At 42.6% G+C, this 23,039-nt stretch overlaps 2 protein-coding genes across 4 annotated transcripts; both read right to left on the bottom strand.

Annotated features, from left to right (window-relative positions):
* Positions 1-115: 115 nt before the first annotated feature.
* Positions 116-8,292, bottom strand: clta (clathrin, light chain A). Of its 2 annotated transcripts, XM_079278082.1 has the most exons (6): positions 8,050-8,292; positions 7,353-7,381; positions 6,624-6,741; positions 6,289-6,400; positions 5,028-5,081; positions 2,395-2,777 (listed from the first exon to the last, which is right to left on the bottom strand). In XM_079278082.1, the coding sequence occupies exons 1-6, from the start codon at positions 8,225-8,227 to the stop codon at positions 2,657-2,659; spliced, it is 612 nt and encodes a 203-aa protein (XP_079134208.1). In that variant the 5' UTR covers positions 8,228-8,292; the 3' UTR covers positions 2,395-2,656. The 2 variants fall into 2 exon arrangements, with proteins under 2 accessions (XP_079134209.1, XP_079134208.1); XM_079278083.1 differs by lacking the exons at positions 2,395-2,777; positions 5,028-5,081 and adding an exon at positions 116-1,252.
* Positions 8,293-9,634: 1,342 nt separating this feature from the next.
* On the bottom strand, positions 9,635-22,466 carry gne (glucosamine (UDP-N-acetyl)-2-epimerase/N-acetylmannosamine kinase). 2 transcript variants are annotated; one of them, XM_079279535.1, is made up of 14 exons: positions 22,348-22,466; positions 16,000-16,071; positions 15,671-15,819; positions 15,330-15,576; positions 14,962-15,169; positions 14,715-14,867; positions 14,413-14,625; positions 13,941-14,028; positions 13,240-13,450; positions 12,790-12,919; positions 12,437-12,658; positions 11,460-11,642; positions 11,016-11,132; positions 9,635-10,815 (listed from the first exon to the last, which is right to left on the bottom strand). In XM_079279535.1, exons 2-14 carry the CDS (start codon positions 16,051-16,053, stop codon positions 10,580-10,582), a joined length of 2,211 nt encoding a protein of 736 aa, XP_079135661.1. In that variant the 5' UTR covers positions 16,054-16,071; positions 22,348-22,466; the 3' UTR covers positions 9,635-10,579. The 2 variants fall into 2 exon arrangements, with proteins under 2 accessions (XP_079135661.1, XP_079135662.1); XM_079279536.1 differs by lacking the exon at positions 22,348-22,466 and adding an exon at positions 18,304-18,314.
* Positions 22,467-23,039: the final 573 nt, after the last annotated feature.

Below are 23,039 nucleotides of genomic sequence, written 5' to 3'. Positions count from 1 at the left end.
GGCGACTAAAATAAAGACAAAATCGTTCCGTGATACCTTCAGTTGACAGCCACAATTCTGAGCACAGAATAACATTAAATATCCAGTTGAAGAATGACAGGATGACAGCTTTCAGTCACTTTTTACTGATATTGAAATCAAATAGACAATGAACACACAACAGCTGGCTAATATCTAGTTCTCTTCAAAACCACAACTGTCTAATTTCAGTGACATAATTGTTTTATATACTGTATATATATTGCCTTTTGTATATGTACATAGGTACACGCATAAGAGTACATAAACACACTGTTGAGGTTTAATCGCACACAAACGGGTCATATTTATTGTAATGACTGGACTTTGTTCAGTCCCTGACTTGAGAGGGGAGGCTTTTCAAAAGGAAATGCATAGATTGGAACACAATTTGCCACAAGCAAGCTCTACACACACACACACACACACAGAAGTACACACTGAATTTGGAGTTCTGTCATTGAGTTTGGTCCCTAAAAAAACAAAGAAATTCAGAGATAGTGTTTTTTTTTTTTGCAAGGATGGGAAACAAAGGGCAAACCATTAAACATCAATCAACCCTCGTGGGTGAGAGACGGATTCATGAGACGGACAGGTTAAGAGAGCAGAGCATCATGGGAATGATATTGTTTGGGTGTTGTGTGACGCAGGTTGTAGTGTAGCTGTAAGCCCAAACGAACATCAACCCTTCCATTTTAGTGTCCCAAGTCACCCGCATTACACGAGACCTGGTGTGGCTCTAACAGGCCTTGATCTCAGTACATTAAACAACGAGAAAGAGGAATCACAAGGTCTTGACAGGTGAAAATCTTTAGGCGGGGGGGGGGGGGGGGGGGGGGGAATGGTGAGCTGGTGCTTCAAGGCTAATCTCTACAGCCCTGCCAGGTGGAGATAGATGACTGTAGGACCACTGGCTATATCCTTTCACGGGGGAGGGGAGGGGGGGGGTTCACAGAAGGGGTCTAAGGCCCTTTTTCCTGCAGACTACAGAGTGGGTTGCTTGGTGTGCGTGTGTGGTGACAGACGATGATATGGAATGACGCCCCGAGCAGTCTTGGCCGCCTAGCGGACTAGCGGGTACTGCTTCAGGGAGATGAGGACGGAGCGCATGCGGGACACGTCTTTGGCCTGCTTGCTGGACTTGGGGTTGAAGTCACAGAGCCGAGCCACACGCTCCCACTCCGTGCCCGGGTTGTTCTCATCCAGATCTGAAATCATTGCCTCCTCAGCCGCCCTACAAGAAACAGGGGAGAGGAGACGGAAAGGACACGGAGTAGAAAACAATCAGTGGGGGAAGTGGTAAGACACACCAAAGTACACATACAGCTCCGAAGAAGTCCTCTGCTGATCACCAACACACACAAGCTCAGGTGGAAAAACTCAGTCTTGCCTTTGATGATTAAATTGTCAGAAATCTTCAATAAAAGTCAAACTTTCAGTCAAATTTGAGGAATTGTCCAAAAAAACATTTAGCATAAATCCCTACAATCTCTTTTTATGGCTTGGTGGGACTTTGATGGTTCAGCAGAGTCTACTTTAGGGCAGGACAGTCCAATCAACACACAGAGATGGACATCCATCTGTTTCATCCCCTGTGGCATGCCCCCCCCCCCCCCCCCCCCCAACTCCGCTTACACATTACAGTACAGTCACCTGCATTATGTGACTCTCCACAACAGTTAATAAGTAAGGTACATACAACACACTGATGAGAAATACAAAAAACAAACCAAAAAGCTAAACAAAGTAATCAAAGTAAGGCCTGTAAGTAAGGCCAACCTCTTTGGTTGGTTAAAAATGCCGTTCTGTACAGAATTGGGGGAGGGGCGTTTGCCCACACCCTTACACTTCAACTTGCCTATTTACACTGTTCTTATTCCTCAGCAAGACCCAAGTATGGGAATGAAAAAACTCATCTGTACACATGTCCTTGATTAAAAAGGAACAATCATGGCAAGTTTTTAATTTGTTTTTATTTTTAACCAAGCCCAAAAGAACTGGAAGCACTGCTGGGCCTTGGCCATGCATTGCACTGCACTGCAGCTGAAAAGCAGGCTATTTAGAGGTGTGGCAAAGAATGCGTATATTAACAGATCAATTACTGTCTTCCTAGTTACGGTTTGGCGTTTGAAATCATCCATCAAACAAAAATAAATAAATAAATAAAGACAAATAAAGATATTTACACTGGAGGACTTACCACATCACGTGAACTTAAAAAAACAAAAGTAAAAAAAATAAATAAATAAAAATCTGAAAATGGATCAGTGACACTATCGCAAGACATTTTGAGACGCAAGCCACAGATTATGGCTAAACAAATGTACAGTCAGCCCTCCTCACACCCAACCCACAAATATAGTAATATTTTCCACTGCCGTAATACTTTCCTAATTACAAGGATTCTTTTTTATTTCCCACCCAACCTGCAAGCACAAACTCCGCTACAAACTACAACACAGTACACAAAGCAAAATGGGGATGAGAAGCCAATGAACATTCACCGTCACAACAAACTACAAATACACAGAAGGGACTAGGAAGTACCACAACATCACAGAAGGGACATTATAACAAACCTCTATCTAGGCAGTGGAGCTAGCTGTCGGGATAGTAAACTGTGCAACATATCAATTATCTAACAGACACACAGCACTGCATTGATCCCCTTTTTAAAGATATAAAGTATTTGGAGGTTGTGGGGTTTCATTGTTTTACTTAACTGGTCTAGGCGGTAGCAAGGATGGTTAATGTGTGTGCTTTAAGGTGCATAGGAAAAGAAAACAGGGAGAAACAGTTTCACAAGTCAGAATTTAGAAGAGAAAGAGAGAGCGAGAGAGAGAGGGAGGGGGGGTGAAATGAAAGACAACAAAAATGAGCTTAATGCAGATGTTGAAAGCCAGCATGCAAAAGCGACCATTTTTTAAATGTAATCTTTTTTTCTTCAACGGTGTTCAGAATTATTCTGATGTGCAGCCTTTGGTTTGGTGAGTGGAAAAGACATTTTTGCTTTATGCTATATTTCTGTCACAAACACACAACTGTTTTAACTAATGTTCAAGAGCTCACCTACGAGCAATATTACCTTGTCTCAAGACATTAACGCAATTCATTTAACAACATTTGCAGCTCCCACTCCCTCCAAACGTTAGTAGGCATTGTTCAGGTGCATTCATTCTCATCACATTTTTGAATTCCCAACATTTGTGTGGGAAGTGGTATTCACGTCACACAAGCCTTTTTGTTCCGACTGAATGCTTAGAAATGAGGTCCCTGGAGTCCCCCTCAGTCTCACACTGACAAGATGTGTGATAAAGGTTCATTCTACACCAACAATCCCACATATAAAGGGAATAATACGCTGCATAAACTGCATTGAGGTGTGGACTTAATAAAAATACATACCTTAAACATAAAAACATGTTCAGGTTTACATCTATTAATTTACAAATACAGTGAAAATGTAATGACAATTTAAAAAAGGAATAGAGCTCAACAAGCAAGCTGATGAAAGAACTAGAAATAAAGATGTTTACCAGGGAAAATGTGATAGCTTCCAGTTATGTACTTTTTATGTTTTATCACTGCTGCAGGTTTGATCTCTCCTTGAATCTGAAAACCAAACCCGATGAATAATATCTTAAAAAAAAAAAAAGCGTGCACACCATAATGCAGCCTAACCGCTGCTCAATCGTCATTTTAGAGCAAAACCAAAGGCTGCACAGCTCGGCTCACTGGCCAGCTAGCTGGGGCAATTAGCACGTCATCGTGTCGTACAGCAGTAGCTACGGAGCAGCTGACATTCTGAAGCATGAACACGCAGCTCAGTTTGAAGCAGTTGTGTAACCATGATATGACCAATGGTGCTTTCAATTAAGTCTTTGCTGTGCACTTCCTCTGAGCGAGAGGAAAGAGATAGTGAGTGCTGTGACTCAATATCACAAGTCAAGTATATCTGCAGGCTTAAGAAACCCAAAATCTGAACCGTTTAATGCTACCTGGAAACTGAGGAACCAAAATAATACAGAAACTAAAATGTATTTCTGCAGAGGGGATTAATGTCCCTAAACTATTTATGACCTTTCTGCAGGCTATAAAAATGTAAAATATTCTTAAAAAGGAAAAACAAGATGTCAACTGGAGTTTCTGAAGCCTGCAGATAATCCTCCAATTAAAGTCCAAATAAAAAGAATACAACTCGACATCACACAGTTTGGCACTATCCTGTTCTGCACATAACCCTCGTCTTTACATAACCGAGTGGCTAGGGCTGGGAATATGGGAAGTTACTTTCAGAGGAAGGAATCATCACCAAAAACAATGCCAACTCTGCACATTGTTCAGTGAAATAATATCTTATTTTATAAACAAGTTCAGGTGAAGTTTACCCAAACAAACTAGTCCAATTCATAAAACACACTTGCTTCAAACAAATCTATACGCATCCTACTCCTGAATAGTATATTTTGAAGATTAATTCGGGGAGAGAAATAAAAAAGGTGTTTAGTAGAAACAAAACACTTCATACAATTAATGTAAGCAAGTGTTAATCGTCGGAAACTTTGGCTGAAGTGAAGCAGGAAAAGAGTATGGACGTGGAAACGGATGTCTGGTGATGAAAGGATTAATTTCATTTCCACGGATGGGACGGAGGAGCGTGGCGGTGAAGTGGCATGCAGTCATTCTCTTTACGGATAACTTCCTGACAGGCATCCACTCACAGATGACATGCAGACATATGGGGGAATAATTATTACTGTGGTTGATATTTGAAAAAGAAAGACAAAGCTAGATGAAGCATGTAACAAAATCCCAAATCAAAGTAGTTCAAACATGAATATGGAACTAAAAAATGTCAACACAAGGGGAGGTAACTATACTGCCCGAACTAGTAATGAGATGATGGCAATGGTTGGATGCTCGGAGTTGATGACAATGGATGGGGAGGGGGGGGGGGGGGCTAAATAAAAAAAACATGAGAAGGGAGGATGTTAGTTGGAGCAACATACACATAACCAATGAGCTCAGAGAAGGGCTGCTTGTAGAAGTCTTCATCCAGCACCCTGGACAAACATCCGCCCAAAACGACAGAGCAGCAAGAAGAGAAAAGAGACAGCGATAAAGGGGAGAAGAGGATGGAAACAACAAGCATTATAGGTTACCACACAACAATGAGCTAAGGCATATCATCAAAGGCTCGGGGTTTTGTGAGGACTCCTAAATCCATCTGTCAGGTGGTTTCACAGGCTCAGAGGCCGTCAGCTGATTGTGTCCAACCTCCTCGAATCTTTAATTATACGTCTGCGGTGTTCCGTAACACGCCAGCAGCTCTTCACACACAAAACTAATTCCACCAGGGAGAGAGCAACTTCAAAACACCTTCTCAACCAATTAACTGAATCCCCACAATATGTAACTAACTGTTGATAATAATAATAATAATAATAATAATAATAATAATAATAATAATAATAATAATAATAATAATAATAATGATTTTATTCAACGGAAGCTACCAAAAATATGTGCTAGTTACAGCTTCTCTAATGTGAGGAGTCATTTGCTTACCTGTGGTTTAAATTAATGAACTATTTGGCTTTTTTTGGGGGTCAAAAATAAATGGTAAATTAGAGAGGTTGGAATCTGTCTTTTCTATTCATTTTACTGGATAGATCAAGTGATTCATTGATTAGTTTGGAAAAGAAGAAATGGATTAATCATGAAAATTATTGTTAGTTGCAGTCCTAACACAGAAGTATTTGTTGCAAGGCTACAGAAGAGAGTGTGTGTGTGTGTGTGTGTGTGTGTCACAGCATGAGCTACGATGCTACTATATCATCATGTTCTTGGCTCATCTACTGTAGCATCTGAGGTTGCCCCCTAAAGAAAAAAGGCTCAACTACACATTATTATCATCCAAGAGTGGCGCTGCTGACTGCATGGTGCGGGCTAACGAAGGGGAGGAACATTGACGTGTTGGCACAGCACCACATTGTCTTTCTGGAACCTTAAATGCTAAGGTGGACCCATTGCTGTTCCTTCTGGAGACCCTACACACCGAGTCAAATCTTAGTATTCAGTTATAAGTTAATCTGTCACTTTTTTAACACCCTTTTTAAGTACATAAACTTTTTGCGGATCCTCCATGTGATCATCTTGGGTTTTTTTTGTTGTCCGGACACAAATGTGACTGTGTTCCTACTCATGATAATATCAGCCCTCCCTAATTTCCATTGTTTCCCCGTTTCCACCCCCCTATGAAACCAGTACCTGTTATTGGTTTTGGTTTTCTCCAGCTGCTCGTTCTGCCTGGCGTGCCACTCTTCCAGCTCTACCTTGGCTTTCTCCTTCCACTCGGACTCCTGCGTCAGAGAGTTTTGATCTAGGGAAGAAGATGAGCGTGGAGATTAGCGATAAAGAAGTGAAGAGGCAGATGGGACGGTAAACACAGCAGCAGGGAACAATGATATGAATGACGGGGCACATTTTACACACCAGCCCACATACTATTGAAAAAGGTTTGGCATAGATCTCCTGATAACAACCTTTACGTCTCACTGGTCTGTGCTGCTCCTTTATAAAAACACAAGGTGGTCTGGGCTTACCTAGCAACTCCAGCCGCTCGCCTTGCTCCTCCCTCCACTTGCGTAGGCTTTCAGGTTCGGCCTGCAGCCGGTCGGCACTGGAAATTGCTGCATAGGCGTCAGATGGACCGTTGATTTCCTGAGAAACAAGGGAGACATGCAGAGATAATGCAGTGTTACTTCAGAAATCCTTTTTATCAATACACCGAAGAAACCTTCTCATCCTGAATTATTCATCTCTCCAATATATATTTAGTATGACTGTTCTTAAAAGTTAGCTGTATACTGTTTGAGAGGCTTTATTTAAATTTGGGCAACTTTGAGTTGAATCAGCTTTGCCCATCTCACTGCCAGAAAGAAGTCCTGACAGTGCAAAAGGCAGCAGTGTTGCAACGACAGCACAGGAAAAGGAAGTTGGAGTGAATCTAACTGCCAGATGTTGAAACCTCTGCGGTCAGCACTGAATTCACACAACTAGCACTAAAAAGGAAACAAGTATTTTCCACACCACCACTTAAATACTAAAAATATGTTTGAAAATATATGAATGAGAAAGCTGCAAAATACAGCTCGCAAAAGACCTACATTTAGAGAAGATTAAAGATGTTTGTTTTGGACGGATGTGTACTTTGACAGCCGTGTTATGCTCACAAAGTCTCCCAATCCACACAAAATACAGAGGGACAAACACCAGGACAAAATAATTGGGTAGAAATAGTTAACAATCGAAACAATGTGAGAAAGTATTACCCCATGAAGCTCTCCGTTGACGGCACCATCTGCAAAAATACAAGGAAAATAGTTTGTTAGTAATCAAGTACACAGACACAACTCTATAATGGCAAGACTTTGGTTAAATGGGATTATTTTACGATCGCTGAATCGGCAAGATTGTCATACACACATATTTCATAATATGATATGTCAGCAGTTCTGAGTCACGACTTGCTAAACCACAACGAAGCGACACATTACCGGCCAAAGGTCGTCGAAAGCTCTACTGATGTCCTACTGTGGCTGTAACTGGCAGACACGGTTGTAGCAAAATGTCGCGCAGCCAGCAAATAGTCAAGCCAGGAAGCAATGTGGCACAACAGAGTACGGTAACGCTCTGTCTGACGTTATCAGACAGCTTCATTCATTTGAGCTTGGATCCGTCACGTAACAAACAGTAACGTTATCATCCAGTTTTCTGTTTCACGTTACGTCTTCATTTTACGTAGCGTTGACACAGGTTTACGTTACCGTTAGCTAGAAGACCATTTGGCTAATTTGCTAGCTAAGCCAACAATAGCTAGCATCAACCTTCAGTGTCCATTTAGAACCAAATTAAGATTTAACGGGAGTTATAGTTTATTGCATACGCCCTAAAATGAACTAACTAGACGGACAATATTAGTGTGGAACGGAGGGAAACGGCTTCATCTTGACCACAACGGAGACCCACCGGTAGAGTCTCCCAGCGACGAGGGGACCTCTCCGCTGTCTAGGATGCTGAAGCCTTCGTCGTTTTCAATCCCCGCGATTTCGCTCTCCTGCTGGGCCAAAAACGCGGCAGCGGGATCTTCATCCGAGCCAACACCGTTTCCAGCGGGGGGCGCGTTCAGCATGTCAAAATCATCCATGTTGTGAGTACTTGTGGGAGGATAAAGATGAGAGGCTGTGTGCAGGTGTGGACCGAAACTGACTCGCTGGCTCAACGGAAGGAAAGACTGCAAATATAACAGAAAAAAAGGTAGCAAAGCGGAAACGGAAGATTAACCAATCAGAAACCAGGATGGGTGACTGACAACACAGAGCACTAATCACAAAACAGCTACCTCTAAATGGGACCAATCAAATCTGTAAACGCTCCTGCATACGGGTCCCATGACCTGCTACGTGCTGTCAGTGCTAAAAACCCACAGTCTGAGATATAACGTTATATATGTATATAAAAAAAAATATATATAAGTATATATACATACATAATTTAAAGCTGGTGGAGCACCTAAGCAACGTCTGTTGTGTCCATTGTGTTTAGCCCAAGCATAAATGTCATGGTAGTTAATTATTAACTGCTCTGAAAACCTCAAAGTGCTCAGGTGACAAGCAAACACTCACCTGACTGTGCTACTACAGCAGCCTATTTCAAAGCTAGAATTTACCAACATAAAAAAACGTTTGCTCTGAGCTGAAAACCTGTGTTGCTGAATGTAACAAACACAAGGACGAAACATATGCATCCAGTTGTTGCCTACTTTACAGAGGCCATGAAAAAACAAAGATGGGTCTCCTTATTGATACAGGTAAGCATTTTTCAGAAGTACAGTTCTGTAACATCTAATGTCACTGCATTTTCTAAATCTTGGGACTTGATTGAGGATGTTGGACTAGATGATGACCTGGCTCCTTATTCCCTGAAATTTACACTCAAGATAACTACTAATTGTTCAAAGAAAATGACAAAGTAATGTCGTCATTCAACTTTTCATGATTGTAATTTAACATCATCAAAATAATTAAACAAGTGAGGAACATGGCGGAACATGACTCACAGTGCACAGATATTAATACATTTGATGATGACTGAGTGGTGCAATACTGACTGTTTGATGGGCCTGGAGTGATTCTAAAACTTAGCAGAGGGCACTACAGTGAAAGATTCAGATACCGATTCTTTGTTGTTGCTCCAACGTGTTACTGGTTTTGGATATAGAATGCAATAATCAGCAGTGTTTTAATGGGCGACCACTGTTTCGATGTAAAAGTCCCATTTACAGTACTGGACCCCCAGAAAGACATCGCCCCCAATATCAGATTTGTTTAATTTCCTCATTCTTTTACTTGTAACATGTTTGTTTTTTTAATTGCATGTCTCTTATTTGGGCCTTTTCACTGATGAAGATGTTTTAAATGCTGAAGGCAAAGATATTTGTGTTTTGCATGAGCATTATAACAATTGCGGTTTTTCTGCATTGACATTCAAACTAAGAAGCTGCATAAACACCCAAAGAGAGCAACCATATTGTGGACCAGGCTTTTGCAAAAAGTCAGCAGGATTTGTACTAAGACGGTACATTTATTTGGACATAAACCCCCAAAAAATGACAAAGTAATACATCCCAAAAAAATTCCATCAGCGTGTAATGCACAATACAGTATGTAATTACATACAAGCCATATACATCATTTTAAGATCAAATATATCTTCCAAAGGCACGAAGAAAACTTCAAAATCAGTTTAAATCTTCATAAGGTCTGTGGTAATGAAATGGTACAAAGAAACACCTGACACAGGCAAACTATTCCCCTTCTAGGCTATCCTCAAACTACAGCAGCTAAATCAGTTCTTTCCCCGATACACCTAAAATAATTGAATTACCCGAACGTTACCCGAAGCTCAAAACTAGACCAAATTGAGAATGAAAACTCCAAACAACATTAATGGAAAAGTGAGACGGCAAGCAATCAAGGTGAATTGACAGGAAGCTGCAGAAGAATGTTTCAGCAGTATTTTGGTCACATCGGATACAAGCTTTCTATAACAGACTTTTCCATCCACCCACATCACATCAAAGTAGAGTGGGTTAGTCCTAACCTGTATGGGCAAATTTGGTTTGAAGATGGCATTAACGTTTACTCAAAAGCTTAAATGCTGAACCCCCCCCCCCCCCCAAAAAAAACCTGACTATGTAGAAAAGAATGGAATTTCTAGCCTATGCAATGACACATGACATATCCAGATTGGAACTGCACATCTGGACTGGTGACAGCATCATTCTCAGTCTTGGGAATTTGTATTTTTCAATCTACACATCGACACATTTTTTAAAATGTTCAACCTGCGGTTTACACTGACTGATAGTTTGCACACATCGTCATTGTCTAGCCTTCAAAATGTATGCTTATGTATCAATCAGGGCAGTACAAGTACTACTTTCAGTTGTGCCGTCCTTTTGTTGGTAGCAGTCCTTCGTAAATCAGAATGATATCCTTCAATATTTCCTTCTGGTCGCATAGTCTAAAACCATGCTTGCCGCTCCGAGTAAAGCAGGTTCCTCCAACTCCGATTTGGCAACCGTGATGTTCTGGGCAGAGACGAGGGCTCTCTCAGAGATGACGTGCTGCACTGGAGCCTGGTAGTAAGAGGCCAAGATTCCGGACAGAATCACCAGCGTGGGGTTCACTATGTGGAGGATGTTGACGATGCCCACACCTAGCGCTGTGGAGGCTGGAGAGAGGAAGTGGAAGACAGATAGAAATGAGACTTTGCTCTTATTTTTAATCGAAGATTTTATGAGCAATGACGTGTGAACTATGAAGGACGGTGAGGGGCAAGAGGAAAATTACACTAATTGTGTTCAATGCAAAGCGTTCGAATCCCTGTCATGACAAGAGACTATTTTCCGTTCTTTAGTTTGGTGCTCTGACCTTTCTTCAGAACAGCGTCAGCGTTGTAGTTCCCCAGTCTGGCTGCGTTGATGAGGTGGGCAGCAGTGATCGGCTCCGTGAGCTTCATATCCATCCCCTCCACCATCAGCAGGTCCTCTGAGAGACACACCAACACATAGGTCAGATGTAAGAAGCTACATTTAATTAACTTGTCAAAAACACTACGCCAAGTTTCTTCTTTATCATACTAGATTTTAACAAAGGCATCAATTCTGAGTTCAACGGTAGTTAGAAAAACTGTAAGGAATAAGTTTATTTCTAGTAAAAAAAGACTTTAAAATTCCTCCATCCAATAAATTCAACCAACTTAAACACGCGATGTTTAGAAGACACACCTTTCTGAGCTACTCTCTGGATCATCTGGGCGTAATAGAGTCTCGGCACAATCCTTAAAGCTTCATACACACCAAAACAAACGCTCACCGTCGTGCAGCCTTTTGGCCTCTTTCTGCAGGGCCATGCCGGATGCGTAAGCCTCGATGCATCCTCTGCTGCCACACGAACACTCTGGGCCTTCCAATGAAACCATGATGTGGCCCAGCTCTGCAGCGCAGAAGGTACTGCCATGAATCAGCTCGTTGTGATGGATAATCCCTCCTCCAATACCTACAACAAAGAGTCAAGATATTTACTTCCTCAGATCGTAGCTGCAATTAAGCAACTGATTTGAGTAATTTAAGTAAATCATTCCAATACACTCATCATTTCTTTCAAATACAGCTGTAGTGATGATCACAATGTGCTTCGTGAGACAGGGCTCACGGTTTAATACACTCACAACAGGTTTCGTATGAAATAAAATATACTACGACAGCAGCAAATTCATGACTAATTCCTATTTGGCACTAAACTGTGCTTTGATAGGCTTCGATATGTCCCCAGAGAGACCAGATCTACTGTATGTTGGACTAACATTCCCCAAACACCTTAGTTGGCCATAAGCTGCAATTTCCAAAGCAATCGTGGTGAATGCGACTGTGCAGAATAAACAAAGCAGATTCGATTGACATTGCAAATGGCGGAAACTTGACGAATCTTAATGCAGTTTACCTGTTATCTTATGGTGAGAGATCACAGCAACAGTATTTTGCCTGGCAACGTTGCAATCAGTTGCACATCTACTTTTCCAACATATTCTCGTACAAAATTACTTAATTTCTTACCACGGTCAAAACACTGTTTGCTCGACTACCACTTGCTGCACACAAATGGCGGCAGCACTGACGAGTTATATTCATTAAAGAGGGTTGATCTAATATGAAAAACACTCCTTGAATCTGATGAATCACTTTATTCACATTGAGGATTTTGTTGAAGGGCGTTTCGTTTTTTTTAGGGTGATGTCATAAATTATGACAACAGACGTTCAAGGCGTCGTTCAAAAACCTCAACAGACTCACCTGTTCCTGTGATGACAGTGACAAAGTTCTCCACCCCTTTTCCGTGACCAAACTTCCTCTCAGCCAACGCGGCACAGTTGCCGTCATTGTCCACCCAGACGGGCAGGTGCAGTGCGTCGGAGATGGGTGTCCTCAGGTCCACAGAGGACCACTCCTGGATCAGCTTCGTGGAGTGCAGGACCACTCCTTCTTGGGGGTTTACACGCCCCCCAGTGGAAACTCCTAAGATGTAGATGAGAGATTTTAGAGGAGCAATGACATGACAGTTCGATAATAGATAACAGGTTTGTCAGCTTCACAGACTATTTTCATTCATTAATGCGAGTGTGTGTGTTTTCTTTTTTCCTTCATACCAACACCGAGGATTCTACAGTTCAGGCAGACAGCGTCCCGCATGGCATCTGCACACATCTTTAATATGAGCTGCATCCTGCTGTCGAAGTTCTTTGGATTGGGCTGAGTATACTTCTTTACTATCTTACCCTAGACAGAGAGGGAGGTAGTAAAAGGGGGGAAGGACAGAGTGGTGGCAGGGAAAGAAAAGAGAAGAAAAGCAGAAGAGCATGAAGCAGCTTTTATTGCAGATCGTAAAACTGAGGCACAAACTGAATCACAAAGACGACAAACTTCTTAGTGTCTATAAATCATGCTGAGTCACATCTTAGACATTCGAAAGTTGTAATTTGAATCATGGCTTTATTGATAACCATTTGAAAGTAAACACGTTCATAATGCCAAAGAATCAAAGTATCAAAAAATGGAGAAACATTCAAACAAACGATTACAGAGTCCATGGAGCATACCCTCATGCTGACGATCGCCACCCTGAGGTTGGTCCCTCCCAGGTCAATAGCCAGAGCGCTCTGTGTCTCCAGGATGTGATCGATGTCCTGGGAGATGGAATCTTTTACCGGGGGGAAACAGAAAGTCTTCTGGATGGGCTCGTCCAGCTCAATGGCCCGTAAAAACTTGAGGATACGAGGAACTGCGTTTCCATCGCCGTAAATCTTAGAGCTGATGGGAAACAGAAGCGCAGAATGTAAACATTGTTACATGGCTTCTAAGGAATAAAGAGCATCAATCCTGTACTTAAATTAAACATTTCCACAATCTTCTAGAGGCAGGCCGCCATCGTCTCACAGATCTCTAGGGCCTAAAACTGTGTTGCACTAATGATCACACCTCAGCGATTAATGTTGAGGTAGACATTTTTTGACCGGACAGAATGGATACTTTGCATGGCCCAAAGTTTACTCTTATTTCAGACCCCAATACTACCTGTGTGTTAGCCAGAGGTTGTGTGAAAAGGTCATTTTAAACACTCTGTTCAGACAAATAGAGAGAATCTATAAACAGGTAGATCATTTCAAAGTCATGTAGCTGGTTTCTCGATAAGGAGACAGATTTTGACTGTGACGCTGGGCTTTGTGAATTAGAAGGCTGTCAAGATGTCATTGGAAGCGCAGTAAATAAAACTACGTTACTGGCAGTACATTGGTCATACCAGGGGTATCTCTTTCCAAACTGCAGCTCCAGAGCGTGGTAGATCTTATTGTGAGTGTCGGCATCTCGGACATGTAGAACATTTTCACCTGGCGGAGAGAGAAACGTCATCAGCACAGCTGTCGAGCCCCGAGGCAGATTCATTCAACAGAATAACGCTTGCTTTGGAAATCGCTAATAATACCGTAGCAGCATGTTTGTCTTCCAGCTGCCACCATCCTCTCATATTCAGAACAACAATAACTTGTGTCAGATGACAAACTGTTTGCATGAACACATTTTGTAAAGCTGAAAAAAGCTCTGTCAGCAAAGACATAAAGAACTTTTGCAGAGCTGCCCCTTACTTCAGCAAATGTGGTGCCTCATTATTGATTTAATCCGTATTTTGAGCTTCGTCTGTCAGACAGCAAATCAGGACCATAATTACGGCAGAGGCAGCAAGTAACTACAATCTTGTTTTCTGTCATGCGTACCCGTTTCTCGGCCAGTTTGCCTTGTTCCCAGGTTAATGACGGGCGTGCCAAAGGCCCCCGCCTCTCGTACCCCACAGCTGCTGTTTCCGATCATGCAGCCGGCGTGTTCCAACAGCTGGATGAACTCCTCAAAGGGAATGTGCTTTACTGCCCGGAAGTTGGGGTGCTGCTCGATGCCCTTCTTTCGCATCACGCGCACCATCTCCTTACTTCCTGTTTACATAGGAAGGGGTTTGGTCAAGTGAGATAGAGGAGCCGGGAAAAAACAGAAGGAACTAAAGGGACCAGTAAGTGAAACTAACCGGCGTCAATGTTAGGGAAGAGGATGAGGGTCTTTTTGTTGAAGGAGAGCAGGGCATCCAGCATCAGCCCGTAGATCTTAACGGATTGCTGGATGTCAGTGGTTACTGGGTGCTGCAAAGCCACAATGTAGTCACACTGCTGCACCGTGGCACCTGCAACATGAATCAAGCCCCGCACATGACATACAAACATACTCTAATGTCTCACGCTTTGTTTTTGCCCCATGACTGTTTCCCCCCCCCCTACCCAGCCAGCTCCTGATGGTATCCATGTAGTCGTCTCTGTGATTTGTTGACAGCAGCTTGTCATATGAGGGGCAGCCAGCAAGCAGGATGCGAGAGTGGTCCTCGCACATGGCGATGAGGTGCTGCTCTGCCATGCGTGTGCAGCAGGCGTGGTAATGGGCCAGTTTACTAATGGCGTGGCGGATTGAGTCATCGATTGTACCACTCACCTGGGAAAAAAGGGAGAGAAAAGATTATGTTATGTGGCAACAATTACTTTCTTACATTGCCGCTTTGAAAAGGTATCACCGCATACGATACACACTGTGTGTAGTGCGGCATTAACAAGTCGAATTTTCTCGTATATATTCTCTCGCCCTGCCTCCTCACCTCTCCCCCCTCCAGGTGAAGTATTCTAATGTTCATCAGCGCTGCAGCAGTTGCTAGGGCCAGCGCGTCAAAACGGTCCCCATGGACGACCAGGATGTCAGGGCGCAGCCTCTGTAGGACATCCGGCAGTTTCACAAGTGCCAGCCCAACGCTCTCCACCATGGCGGCCTCGTCCTCTCCTCTCACTATGGTGTGGAGCTTGGAGCCGATGTCAAAGTCATCCTGCTCGATCATACGGAAAGTGTTCCTGCGGAGCGGGAAGTAGGAAAAGAGAATGAAAGGAAGAACGTGAATGTATGGTTATGGACCGTTGTGTTGGCTAACAAAGGATGCCGTCATACCCATAGTCATCAATGAGATGTGAGCCAAGCACCACGACTTCCAGATCAAACTCGTCAGGGTGGTTTTTGATCCCAAACATGATGGGGGCCAGTTTGGAGTAGTCCGCTCTGTTGCATGTTGCCACACACACCCTCAACTTCCTCTGACACTACACCAAACGGAGGTGTAACCACACACAAACACACACAGAGACCATTAGTTGATTGGAATTTAGCATGCACACCACGTAGAAACACCCCTCTCTCCCATAGTTGTTTAATTGTTCAAATACAAATGACTGATAATGTCCTAAATGTTTTCACATGGAGCCAAAGACACGAAGCAATACCTGATTCTCGTCTTCTGTCTTTGTCCTCTCCATTATTTCTTTGCTCCTTTGCATTCTCAGAAGGTACAACTCCTAGAAAACAAGGACAAAAGAGAAGGTGAGATCCAGTAATGGGTTTGTAATGCGTGATTTTAGCATTATGTTCAGTACCCTAACCCACCCACAGGTCATACTCACCTGGATCTTATGATTATTCAGATGCTGTAGCGTGGAAACATTTTTTTTAATTTTACACAAAGAACACATGCTGACCATTTTTTTTTTCCAGAGGTGATAAACATGCTGTAGGACAGTACATGGCAAGGTGGTGGTCACACACTCACACCTGGTACACTCTGATCACATGGCAGAAGGAAACTGGCCTTGAGTGAGTTCACCAAAGTAAAGTGTGCAAAAGCTTTTCTCTATGCTTATTGGCTGTTTGGTCGTAAGGGGTCAGGACGATTGTCCACAAGAAATGATGACAGAGGTAATCGAACTTCAATCCCTCGTAGTGCCTGGATATGTTTACAACCTATTTGTATTAGTCCATTTCATTTCAAGATTTAAGATCTGCGTTGCATATATGTTTGACCAAAATACCCAAAAAAGCATCCGAGGACCGTAATCGAATACACTCTTCATATTCCAACACATGAATTCGGCTGAGGTGATGGAGTAAATTGCTAGTCTTGCCACCAGAGGCAATAACAGCGGCTCGACAAATAGGGTTGGGTACCGAAAACCGGTGCCGGTATGGTACCGGTTCCTATACGACCGGTATCTACCGGACCGAAATGCAACGCAGATTTCGGTGCTTCCTTTCGGTGCCTGAGCCGATTGAAATACTTTTTTACACTACTCTGATGACTCCGTCCTAGGTTAGCTCGTCCTAGGACCGATGCTAACGATAGCATCGGTCCTCCGCTCCTCACTCATCATATTATTACAACCGGACGAGCCGTGCGTGCTTAGAAACAAACCCCTCCATCATTCTGACGAAGCTTCGGCCATGATTTATTTAAAAAAACAAAAAACGAGATCTGTCATACGAAACTTTCTTCTTCTGCTTTGAGGTGTAGCGGCGGTTGGCAAACGACGAATTGGCTCATTACCGCCACCAACTGGTTAAATAAAATAACATAAGTCAGGAGAGGTCTTATTTTGCAAGAGAAGGCAAATATGCTCATATTTCTGCAAAATAATTGCTGAAGTTTGAAGCTGTAGTGTGTGTACAGTGTGTGTGTGTTTTGTATTTATTTTATCTATAATTATTTAAGTATACTGTAAACCAGGGGTGTCCAAACTACGGCCCGCGGGCCAAGTACGGCCCGCGGTCCATTTTTAATTGGCCCGCAGCAACTTCTAAAAATATAATGTAATATGGCCCACACTTGAAACTTGCGCTTGACTGTATTGTACTTCTTAGTTTCACCACTAGGTGGAGATACTGTGTTGAACAAGGCAGCTTCTCCACAAAATAAGAGCAATCAAAGAAACGTTTAGCCCCGGATGATGACACGTTCTACACTGGTGCCGAGCGAGAACAGAAAGTTAAATGGCAGTTAGCTCAATAAGAGTATTTTTTTCCGTGCAAACAAAACACAAGAAAAAGTCACAATAGCAGCCACGAGGTAGCTCAACTCATTGCCCGCCACGGGAAACCTTTCTTAGATGGTGACTTCATAAAACAGTGCCTCACTAAAGTCGCAAGTGCCCGGAATAAATGCAGGAATTCAACAACGTTAGCGTGTCCAGAAACACAGTTGTGCGGCGAATCGAATACTTGTCAGCTAACCTAAACCATCAAGTGTCAGATAAAGCTCGTGCTTTTGCGTTTTACTCCATAGCATATGATGAGCACAGATGCCACAGACACCGCACAGCTGTTAATTTGTTTGCGGGGAGTTGACGATCATTTCTGCATTCGGAGCTGCTTGATTTTAGGAGTCTAAAGAGCACAACAACAGGTAAGGACATGTTTGAAGCTGTGTCAGATGCAATCCGACGGGTCTCTACACGAGTCTCTACAGGCGGGCGCGAGCTCCAGCGCGAGCACTACTCCTCCAAGACCCGTTTGAGAGGAGAACTTTGAGGAGAAACTGCAGTGCTGATATCAGATCAGCCTGACCTCACAATCAGACAGCAGACTAGCAGGAAAGGGAAGCAGCACATGCGAAGCTACTCGCTGTAAATAAGATGTCCTGACGTGTTTGTCAAAGTGTTATTTTCTGCTTTTTTTCATGTTGGAATAAATGTTAAATATTTAACTGCAAAGTAGCAATACGTGTTTGATACCTTAATTTATTTAGCATTAAATCATACTGGGATGTTTGCTGAAATTGATTGGATGTGGCACAGCCCTACCTAGAACATGTTCCACCAGCTGCCATGGCTTTCAATATTTTTCTTTCATTGAGAGAGACATCGAGCTGTTCTCAACTCCCTTCTATTTGAATAATGAGTCTGTTCGACTCAACATACGTGAGCAAACATCTCTGTTAAATCTGAACAAAAGCACATTGAGAACCAAATTTGATTGATTTTGCTCACTTTAACACACTAGGGGTGAGGCGATCGGACCTGAGTGGCCCAGCCCTTGGTATATTTTTCTGTATGTGGCCCTCAGTGAAAAAAGTTTGGACACCCCTGCTGTAAACTGTTAACAGTTAATATGTTGTTCATAGTTTGAAGTTAAAAGGACCAGGCCTGTATGACAGAGAACGTGCTTCACTGCAAGAGAGGGTTAAAAAAGCCACAGCAGTTTGTCTAACAACTGACACCTGGACATCCCTTACCAAGGCTTCAGTGTACCCACGCCTTACTCATGTGACGGCACGGAGACTGTGCATTGTAGCAACTTCAGTCCCCTCAGAGAGAATCTTCTCCAAAACAGGGCAGATAATTACGGAGAGAAGAAACAGGATCAGCCCCTCAAAGCTGAGGCACTTGGTCTTTCTCAATGTAAATCTTCACTGAAGGACAAAACTCTGGATGCTGATTTTTTTCTTTTTGTTTTACACATTTGAATTTATATTTTGTTGTGTGATTCTGTAAGCTTCTGTATGTTGTTTCACTTTAAATTTGTTAAGTATTAAAAAGCTAAAAGTTTAAAATAGTTAAGTTAATTTGTAAATAGTTAAACGTTTGTTTTTGCACTTTCTAATACTTTTTTTTTATCACTCTGTAGAGTGTATAAATAAGTGTATTTATATAATAAACATTTGATATCGTGCATGTTTTTTTTTACATTAGTAATTCATATTGCGCATAATATTACATTATTGTTGGTAATAAATTAATTTAAGCACCAAAAAATCTGAAGAGCCATTTGGGAGCCGAGCCAAAAGAGCCGGTTCTCTAAAAAGAGCCGGAATTCCGATCATTAGACTGTAGCGCTCTGAGCGGCAAACAATATATTTTGCTGCCTGTTGAGCGACAGCAGTTGTTTCGGCTATGCACCGGTATGACGGTGTGTGAAAAATTCATATCATACGAGAAATTAAAACCAGTGTTGTTCAAGTGAGCATTCCGGACTCGAGCCTTACTCCTTCAAATATGACTCACTGTCCATGAAACATGATTAAATCACGCGTGTGAACGCCAACCTAAAACATATTTGAGTATTTGTGTGACGTAGTCAAAGCAACATTAATCCATTCCTCGTGGCTCTTTAACTCTTTTGTGGCAAATATGAAGAGAAAAAAAAACCAACCTCTTGGACTAAATAATGTGATTTACCCCGAGTCTCATTCAGCCCACCAGTGACTTCCACTCAAGCGTCACAAGACAGCATCAGCAGCCAGTGTTGTGGTATGGGGGCAGGGACGCATGCAGAGAGCAAAAGGCAGAGATGGCACAGCAATGGCGGCAGACAGAGATACAATGCACACAGAATATAAGAGGGGCAATGACAGACAGTGAGACGGGAAGGAAGGATGTGAAGATGAAGACAAAACATATGGTAGAGCGATGACTTACATGTGGATTTATCCACAAAGAACGCGGTTGCTTTTCCATCCCTCGCCTCTGTGGATTATCAGCTAAAATCACACCCTTTTTCCAATCCTTCTATCCTATTATTTCTCCCTTTAGCCCAGCCGCATTAGGCAATGAAGGGAAGAAATGTGTGAGCCAGCAAGCAGCAGAGGAAGGGAGAAAGGAGGAGAGAGAGGTAGGGTGACAGACTGATACAGCTGGGGGAGGGGCTGAGTGGCATCCGGGTTGGGTTTATTTGGATTGAAGCTTGTGATTGGCTGATTGGAAGGAATAAGGGACATGTGGCAACCTGCTGGACATCAAGCACAGGAGATCGTCTCATCCCTTAAGACAATCACAAAAGCACTGACTAATTCTTCTGAAATTACAGAAACAATATACCTCAGATGAATCTGCAGTGATTCAGAAAGTCATTTGTAATATGTCCAGTGTGATCCTAAGCTTAAAAGGTCTCTGGTGCTGCAGAGTGCAAGTCCAGCTGTGGCGCTCTGAGAGCAAATTGGAGGAAAATTAGTTTTGAAAACATTTCAACTCAGAATCCATGTGCTTCTGACCAGCTTCTTGGTCAGATGCTGGTTCTTAAAGAACTGGTACTAATAAAATGAGAGTTCACAAACACATTTTTGATTGGCCAACGCAGGGGATGAATAGGCAAAAGTTGGGACCGGTCAAACCATACCGTTGCTTGTTCTACTTCGTCGGAAACCCCGCTGCACCTATCTAGCTGGCTCTATCCCAAGGAATACAAAAGCTGTAGGTTTTTTCAAGCAGGGCTAATGTCAATATGAGCGCGGCCTCAGCACCATTGGCTGAAAATACATTGTAGATGAGGCAGATGCACCAATTACTCCAAAACACACTATACAGGGTCATTACACGAGCCACAAATTGGGTACAACATCAACAACTTTCTAACTGAAATTCTAAAAAGTCCATCTTCTAGGATAGCTCTCGTTAAGTGACCCTCTGCAGCCTTCCGAAGTCTGCTACGTCTCTGATTCACGGGAGAGTTCACTGACCCACTATTGGGAGTGTTGTGTGTATTTAAGAAGTGCAGGGACGTACAGGCTTGCCTCAACGTACCAAAAGAGTTCAATGTAATGTTGGGATCTAAGAGGGCCGTGTTTGGGTTATCAGCATTTAAGAAACTGAATTCTTGACATCAATAGAATTATTAATGTATGTAACAATTATTAATGATTATTAATAACAACGGGGCACCACCCTGCGAACAGGGACCAATAACCAAACAATAAAACTAAGTCTCATAATTAGTAGTCACTCATAATGTCAATAGTCGGGTGCGACTACACATTCAGTGACAGTGAAGGGTTAAGTTCGTACACAAGGCTACTACATACAGTTTCATTATGCACATATGCACAAGTAATCACAGACGACTGCTCCTTAAAGTATAACAGAGTCTATTAAATCAAAATAGTAAATGATCAAATCAATTAATATTGCAACCAACAAACGTTATCACACAATCTTATATGCCTAATACCTAAAGTCAAATGAATAAAATGGATGAGGACATCCATGAAGAATGATGTCCTGACGTGTTTATCAAAGTGTTATTTACTGCTTTTTTTGTGTTGGAATAAATGTTAAATATTTAACTGCAAAGTAGTAATGCGTGTTTGATACCTTAATTGTTTGCATTAAATCATACTGGGATGTTTGCTGAAATCGATTGGATGGCCCAACATAGAAAATTTTCCACCAGCCGCCACTGGATACTGCAACAATTACGCCCAGCTTTATCAAACTAATCTGTACTGAAGGAAGCACAAGCAGTATTGTGTAACAAGCAGCCTGCTGTGCCAGTGACAGCACTTCGGATTTGTTGCATCTGTAACCCAGAAAGTACAACCGATTTCTCTTCCAAAGACATTCATCCACTGCAGTTCACGTCGACAGTCTTCCCATCCCAGTAGTACGACCCTTTTTACTAAACGATTCCAAGCGAGGTTGTCTCCCTAATGTGCATGAAGTTCAACACGTCAGACTTCATGCAACGTTTCTGGTCTGTTCCGCGTCGTCCGGAATCCCACAATGCCTTGCGAACATGAATGGCGGCGAACTTCGCGTCACGTCGTTCCGCCTGTGTTTTCCGTCAGCTTCAGAAATACGCTAGGCAAATTGGATTTAAAAAGTACAGGCTGTATCATATCAATGCAGAGTTGTTGGGGCACGTTTTTCAATTCATCCGTGCATGAGTTAGTGACTGAACGTTTCGCAGCGGCGTAAGGGAGGCTGACGTTAGCTGGCGAACCCCACATCACAGTTAGCTGAAGTTATCGATCCCTCTTTATCAAACATGATAGTACCCTGATACGGATTCCCACCTAGAGACTATTAAGTTACCTTGAATTATCCGGATACGTTGTCCTCATCTAATGCTGAAGCAATCCGTGGTTTGTACCGTACTTTCACTTATTTCCCTTCTGTTTTGGGGTTTCAGTAGTTACTAGCCAACGTTACAGGGCGAGGAGGAGTCGCTATTATAAGACCGGATGTGCTTTGTTCGGACCTTCACAATAAAAAAATAAAATACATTGTACTTCTCAGTAATACATATATATGTCAAATATGCAAAGGAACCATAACCAGATTCTCAATTACAGAGGGGTATTCATTTGTTATGTGTCTTTAAGAGTAAATCATCTCAGCCGGATCTAAATGTACAAACCACGTGAGTTTTGACGTATTGTGTCTGAAAACTGTACTGCCACCAGGGCACCATTAATTTGACCTTGATGAAATGCAATTGAAACATCCTTTCTTCTTTTATGGCATGAACCCAGCCTGCACAGAGAAGCACTCACAAATCAAATGTCAAAATGAGTGATTGAACAACAGCACCGGTGCCGAGCAGTAACCATACAGCAGCGGTGGAAGTGGCAGCATTTTGTCCCAGCTGCAGCCCCCATAGCGGCTGCTGCTATTTTATAACTGTGCTGCATTGCAGGGCTATTTACCCCACAATCATCGCTGCGGTTGCATAAGAACTGACATCATTGTGGTAGTTTTGACGAGCCCTGAGAGGGGAATGGGTG

Source organism: Melanostigma gelatinosum, assembly GCF_949748355.1.
Source record: "Melanostigma gelatinosum genome assembly, chromosome: 11".
In the NCBI taxonomy this organism is placed as follows: Eukaryota; Metazoa; Chordata; class Actinopteri; order Perciformes; family Zoarcidae; genus Melanostigma; species Melanostigma gelatinosum.
This window is presented reverse-complemented; position numbering and strand designations above follow the sequence as displayed.